Source organism: Palaemon carinicauda, chromosome 40 (assembly GCF_036898095.1).
Source record: "Palaemon carinicauda isolate YSFRI2023 chromosome 40, ASM3689809v2, whole genome shotgun sequence".
Classification (NCBI taxonomy): Eukaryota; Metazoa; Arthropoda; class Malacostraca; order Decapoda; family Palaemonidae; genus Palaemon; species Palaemon carinicauda.
The window spans coordinates 11,047,912-11,055,411 of NC_090764.1; the positions used below are offsets into that span (position 1 = coordinate 11,047,912).

Sequence of the window (7,500 nt, forward strand, 5' to 3'; positions counted from 1 at the left end):
TCTTAGAGTTTGCTTCGTAATTTTGTGGATTCTTCATCTCTCTCTCTCTCTCTCTCTCTCTCTCTCTCTCTCTCTCTCTCTATCTCGGTTGTGTAGGTGTCAATCCACAAAAATATATCAATACTTATACTTAGATGTAGTGAATACTGTGTCTTATGCTGATGAACTTAGAGTTTGCTTCGTAATTTTGTGGATTCATCAACATCTCTCTCTCTCTCTCTCTCTCTCTCTCTCTCTCTCTCTCTCTCTCTCTCCCCTTACCTGTTATCCTTTGAGCGTCGTATCTATCAGCGCTACGCGACCGCCTTCGGGTATCCGACACCGACACCTGCCGAACCAGCCTATTGTTATTGTTACTGCTGCTGGTGCTGCTACTACTGCTGCTACTACCGCTTCCACTACCGCTCCCGCTACCCCCGGAGCTGCCACCGCTACTGCTGCTGCTACTTCTGCTGCTACTGCTACTCTTGCCGCCATCGCCGTCGCTGTTGTTAGCGGTGCTGTTGTTGCTGCTGCTGCTGTTGTTAGGGGAGCTTCCTGCGCTTCCTCCGGGGGAGCCGCCCCCGCTGGCGGCACTCCATCCCCGGGATGCTGACCCCGAATCGAAGCTGCTCTGACCTCTCAGGTACTTGGCACGAGTGTGGCAATGGCGGCACTTTCCTGTAATAGACGAAAGTGGTGTTACTGACTTGTAATAGACAAAAGTGGTATTAGTGACTCCTGCAATAGGCAAGTGGTATTGTTGACTCATAATAGACAAAAGTGGTTTTAGTGACTCTTGTAATAGACAAAAGTGGTATTATTGACTCTTAGTGACTCTTAATAGATAAGTGGTATTATTGACTCATGTAATAGACAAAAGTGGTTTTAGTGACTCTTGTAATAGACAAAAGTGGTATTAGTGACTCCTGCAATAGGCAAGTGGTATTGTTGACTCATAATAGACAAAAGTGGTTTTAGTGACTCTTGTAATAGACAAAAGTGGTATTATTGACTCTTAGTGACTCTTAATAGATAAGTGGTATTATTGACTCATGTAATAGACAAAAGTGGTATTAGTGACTCTTGTAATAATAGACAAAAGTGGTATTAGTGACTCCTGTAATAGACAACTGGTATTAGTGACTCCTGTAATAGACAAAAGTGGTATTAGTGACTCTTGTAATAGACAAAAGTGGTATTAGTGACTCATGTAATAGACAACTGGTATTAGTGACTCCTGTAATAGACAAAAGTGATATTAGTGACTCTCGTAATAAACAGCTGGTATTAGTGACTCCTGTAATAGACAAAAGTGGCATTATTGACTCCTGCAATGGAAAGGCATCCGGCCATTAAACATTAGCCTAAACCAATTTGGCCAGTGGAGATTGTAAGATATTGGGAGGAGAGTGATGGAAATGGAGGTAAAGGGAAGGAGAAGGAGAGGCAGACCAAAGCGAAGGTGGATGGACTGTATCAAGGATGACCTTCGATCAAAGGTATTAACCGGTGATGAAGTATGGGGGACAAAGGTATATGGAGAAATCTGGCCAGAAACATCGACCCCACATAAAAGTGGGAAAAGATGCAGACAAAGAAGATTGACTCCTGCAATAGACAAAAGTGATATTATTGACTCCTACAGTAGACAGGTGGTATTTGTGACACCTGTAATAGCCAAGTGGTATTAGTGACACCTGTAATAGACAAGTGGTATTAGTGACACCTGTAATAGACAAGTGGTATTAGTGACACCTGTAATAGCCAAGTGGTATTAGTGACACCTGTAATAGACAAGTGGTATTAGTGACACCTGTAATAGACAAGCGGTATTAGTGACTCTTGTAATAGACAAAAGTTTTATTAGTAACGAATGGGTGTTGAGGTTGAAAAGGGTGATTCGGGATAGAAATTGAGCTACTGGAATGTAATTGAACTAAAATACGGATATTTTCATTTTTCTGTTGTTATTTTTTTTAGCATAAGAATACGCCTGTTCTTTTTAAAATAGAAATACTTAATATTTTTTTTATTTTCTGTTGTTAATTTTGTAGCTTAAGAATACGCTTGTTCTTTTCAAATTAAGATTACCTTATACTTCTTAGTTTTCTGTTGTTAATTTTTGTAGTATAAGAATACGCTTGTCCTTTTTTTAAATAAGAATACTTTTTTAGTTTTTTATTGTTATTATTTTAGCATAATAATACACCTGTTCTTTTCAAAATGAGAATACTTTATACTTTTTAGTTTTCTGTTGTTAATTTTTTTGCCTAAGAATACGCTTATTATTTTTGAAATAAGAATACATTTTAGTTTTCTGTTATTCGTTTTAGCATAAGAATACGCTTGTTCTTTTTTAAATAAGAATAATATTTGATACTAATCATTTTTCTTATACCGGTTATCAAGTTAGTGCTGGTAAAGTTGCAGGTTTTCCCATTTAAAGTTTTAAAGGCCGGACATGAAAGGCAGAAGCAAGGGGCAGTGACATTGTGCTATCAAACAGGACAATGCCCTAGAGACTGACCCTATACCCTATTACAGTACATATGATCAGCGCCGAAGCCCCCTCTCCACCCAAGCTAGGACCAAGGAGTGCCATGGCAATGGCTGCTGATAACTCAGCAGATAGACCTTGAGGCCCCCCCAAACCCCCTATCCTAAGTTGCAGCGACCAAAGAAACTAACGAGTTTGATTGGGACTCGAACCCCAGTCTGGTATTTACCAGTTATGGACGTTACCACATCGTCCACCACAACCCATAAATATTTGATACCCTTGGATCAATGTTTGCACTCTGCCTGTTATTCGGTCCTCTGATAACGTTTCTCGCACAAATGTTTCTCACACAAACTTTTCTTGTACAAACTTTTCTCGCTCAAATGTTTCTCGCACGAACGTTTCTCGCACAAATCTGTCTCGCATGAACGTTTCTCACTCAATGTTTCTCGCACGAACTTTTTTCGCTCAAATGTTCCTCGCTCAAATGTTTCTCGCACAAACGTTTCTCGCACTAATGTTTCTCGCACAAACGTTTCTCGCACTAATGTTTCTCGCACAAACGTTTCTCGCACAAACGTTTCTCGCACGACCGTTTCTCGCACAACCGTTTCTCGCACGAACGTTTCTTGCACAAACGTTTCTCGCACTAATGTTTCTCGCACAAACGTTTCTCGCACTAATGTTTCTCGCACAAACGTTTCTCGCACGACCGTTTCTCGCACAACCGTTTCTCGCACGAACGTTTCTTGCACAAACGTTTCTCGCATAAACGTTTCTAGCACAAACAGAAACGTTGGCTCGGTATTGGTAATACATAAGCTCGCTTTGGACGAAAATACCCTCTGTATTTGTGGCTTGAAAGATGTATTGGTTTGTTTTCTTGATCCAGTTATCATTAGATTATTTGTTGTTTCCTCCTTCTCTCTGTCAGCTGTATTGTTTTTTAATGTCCTTTTGAATAGCTTATGTTTGGGAACGCCTTGTCTTTGAATTCCTGTTGATAGACGAGTAGAAAGCATAACAGCCTGATAGATAGGAGGATCGAGAGATAGGTGGGTTGAAGGGGCTTAGAGGATTAGCTACTTTCTGTGGAATTAAATATCTGTTCACGAGAATTCCCTGAAATTCAGTTTATGGAAGATTTATTATATATATACTTTTTATAATCTGTCATTAACCTTCTTTCCGTATTAATATTGTACCGCACGTGTTTCATACACTGTACTGCTATTGCATATTTCTACCTCTCGCTCTCTTCCACACTGATAATAGAAAAACCTGCTTAAGCTTGCCATAGCATTTTTCACATTGTTTGCATTTTTGTGACATTGTTACCCTCAACTGTTTGCATAGAAGCTCGTTATCTTGTTGAATACGATCACTCCAGGGTCACCAATTGTGCGAGGCAGCTGTTAGGCACTAACGGAGACGAGGTGAATTGAAGTGACTTGGTTACTCCTAGGTCACAAAAAGTAAAAAAAAAAACAACGATGACATTACAATGTATGAGCATGTATGAAACACATGCGATACATCAAAGTTTTAAAGGTTTAAAGGCCACTCATGAATGGCAGAGGTATTGGACAGTGACACTGCTCTATCAAGCAGGATAATGCCCTAGAGACTGACCATATTACACATGATCAGCCCCCAAGCCTCTTTCCATCCAAACTAGGACCAAGGAGGGCCAGGCAATGGCTGCTGATGACTCAGCAGATAGACATATAGACTCCCCCAAACCCCTCATCCTTGACTCACAAGAACGGCGAGGTTGCAGCGACCAAACGAACTAACGAGTTTGAGCTGAACTCGAACCCCAAGTCTGGAAATCACCAGGCAAGGACGCTACCACCAGGCCAATGAGTCAATCCTGACTCCTTTCCCAATCCGTGCTGGTATTAACTGCGTTTCTTCTCTGGTTTCCATATACTTTTATAACTACTTTTTCTGTCAACTATCTTTTCTGTAAGACACTTAAACCGACAATGTTAAAAAAAAGCTATGCCAATCAGCAGAGTATCATCGGCAAATATAACACTCTTATTTTTTATCCTATAAGTATGCATCTGTGTCTATTGTGCCTGCTCAAAATTCTTGCATCTGTTTATCCAATGTTGCAAAGATTCAGTCACTCTTTCGTATATATTTAGTAAGAGAGGCTTCAATTCTACCATGAAAACTTCTATATACCTTTGATGATCCAAATTTAATACCATCTGCTCTCAGCAGCTTCAGTTTTTCCTCTGTCAATTCTATCATGGGTTTTTTCCCTTTAATTTCAAACTAACACAACTGTTTCATAAAAGAAAAACATTGTGATCCACAAATCAACTGCTTTGTCAAAACACGCACTGGTTTTTTATAATTTTTGGTAACCTATGTTACAGTTTCAAAATCTTATTGGACACATTTCTTCGTATATTAAGGAATGCCATGTCTATAAAATTCTTATAATCTCATGTATCACCTTTACCTTTATATTTCATGCAACTGATCCCCGCGTCATATCATCATATCATTCTGAATCTTTCCATCATCAAGCCGTACCTTAAAAACCTTGGTCAGCTATTTAAGCACACTATCAATGTCATGGCATACAATATCACTTGTAATCCCATCAATTCTTGGTATTTTTAATTTTTTTTTCAAATACTTGCGTCCTCAGTCACTTACTCGTGTATTTTCACTTATCTACTGCCGTTTCAACTCTTGTATCACGTAAGTTTAGCCTCTGCTCTATTTTTAACATTCCTTAAATCTTGAAAATACTCACCTCATTCTTTGATTCCTTGTACGCCTGTTATTCTGATACCCATTTGTTCATTAATATTTATCTCTGCATTTACTTCCCATCAAAACAGTCATTTAATTTAATTTTTCACTCTCCCTTTTATCTCTTTAATACTTTTTTTTTATTAGGTACCCTATCCATCTTGCTGTATGCATTGCACGTGACACCGTCTTTATGCAACAGAATATAAAAGGAAAATGCATTATTAGAAATGTGTACTTTTACAAGTTGGAAAGCCTTTACTAAGCCAAGCTGAAATTGGTTTGCATAGGGTTCGAATGCATTGGAAAATTAATCTAAATCCCATTTTTTATGTACCCTCTTAAAGAGAGGATCCAACCCCAAACTAAATCACTTGAAATTATGATAGGGGATGTAGTCGCATTATAGAACCTTACGAGAACAAATTTGTAGGAGGTTTAGTGTTTGTTTTTTATTCAGCTTACAGAGATTGCATTTATATTTCTAAAGACATTCCCCCAAACGATTGATAAAAACCTTGAAGTTTTGAATCTAATGCTCAAAACGCTTCAACAAGACTAAAATTACTGTCGTATCTTTGCTCAGACAGCATCTATAACGTTTAATACACTTCTGGAAGACTAAAATTACGGCCACATTTTGTCTCAGACTACCTCTATAACGTTTAAAACGATTCAACTTGGTAGATACGTCTATATTTACTAAAGAATTTTGATTCATGTTAAGAATTGTAATGGTCAAAATATCGATATTTTAATGCTCAAAATATCGATAAGTATGATTCAAATAAAGAAGAATTTATATTAGATGTTCGTCGAGCAAACACCAATAATGAAAATCCTACTCCACTTCCTTTCTCGCCTACGAAAACAAAGTAAAAGTGAAAGGAATATGAGGAGTGAAAAATGAAAGTGAATTGGCTAACTTTCCCTTTAACCCCCATTTAGCCCCTCTCATAAATATTGGACTTGGCCCCAAAATGTATCAATGTGTTATTGAGTTTGCATCCCTCCCCCCTTCGCTCCTCTCCTCCGGTCCTTCTTCTCCCTCCCTCGAGAAGAAAAATAAAAAAAGTTTCGGGTGACGGGCTATATACCTCGTACCCTTCCCCCCTCGCAACTTTTGATTCCGTACCTTCCTCTCCGTCATCCCAGCCGATAAACCTTCTTTCTTTCTCATGAACTCAAGCAACTCGGGGGGAAAGTTCCTTTTACATTTTTGCAAGAGGATCACGGTGGTTTGGGGGGCGGGGCAGTGGGTTCCCCAGGGTGATGGTTCCCCGGGGGAGTGAGAGATATGACTGACGTCTGACCTCGTTTTTTTTTACTGGCTGCTTCATTTTTTAAATTTTATTTTTTTCTTGTTCATTGTTGTGAACAGCGTTGGAAGATTAACTTTTAATAAAAGCTGAAGGTATATGGGTTTTAGAAGGATTTTTTGTCCGCCATTGTAAGAATCCGTGGTCAAGTAGGCTTACTAAAAATCCGTAATCAAGTAGGCTTACCAAGAGTCTGTAATCAAGTAGGCTTACCAAGAGTCCGTAATCAAGTAGGCTTACCAAGAGTCCGTAATCAAGTAGGCTTCCCAAGAGTCCGTAATCAAGTAGGCTTACCAAGAGTCTGTAATCAAGTAGGCTTACCAAGAGTCTGTAATCAAGTAGGCTTCCCAAGAGTCCGTAATCAAGTAGGCTTACCAAGAGTCTGTAATCAAGTAGGCTTACCAAGAGTCTGTAATCAAGTAGGCTTCCCAAGAGTCCGTAATCAAGTAGGCTTACCAAGAGTCTGTAATCAAGTAGGCTTACCAAGAGTCTGTAATCAAGTAGGCTTCCCAAGAGTCTGTAATCAAGTAGGCTTACCAAGAGTCCGTAATCAAGTAGGCTTACCAAGAGTCCGTAATCAAGTAGGCTTCCCAAGAGTCCGTAATCAAGTAGGCTTCCCAAGAGTCTGTAATCAAGTAGGCTTACCAAGAGTCCGTAATCAAGTAGGCTTCCCAAGAGTCCGTAATCAAGTAGGCTTCCCAAGAGTCCGTAATCAAGTAGGCTTACCAAGAGTCCGTAATCAAGTAGGCTTACCAAGAGTCCGTAATCAATTTGGCTTACTAATGATATGTAATCAAGTAGGCTTTCTGAGAATCCGCATTCAAGTAGGCTTACTAAGACTCTGTAGTCAAGTAGGCTTACTAAGAATCCGTAGTCAAGTAGATTTTATTAAGAATCCATAATCAAGTAGGCTTACAAAGAATC

General features: G+C 39.3%; 1 protein-coding gene across 1 annotated transcript in view; it reads right to left on the minus strand.

Annotated features, from left to right (window-relative positions):
- The window catches only part of LOC137631540 (sericin-2-like), a 53,948-nt gene that overhangs the window by 19,641 nt on the left and 26,807 nt on the right, over window positions 1-7,500 (minus strand). The window contains exon 2 of the mRNA XM_068363316.1: window positions 262-660. Within this exon, the coding sequence (XP_068219417.1) occupies window positions 262-660 (399 nt within the window). The remainder of the gene's footprint in view (window positions 1-261; window positions 661-7,500) is intronic.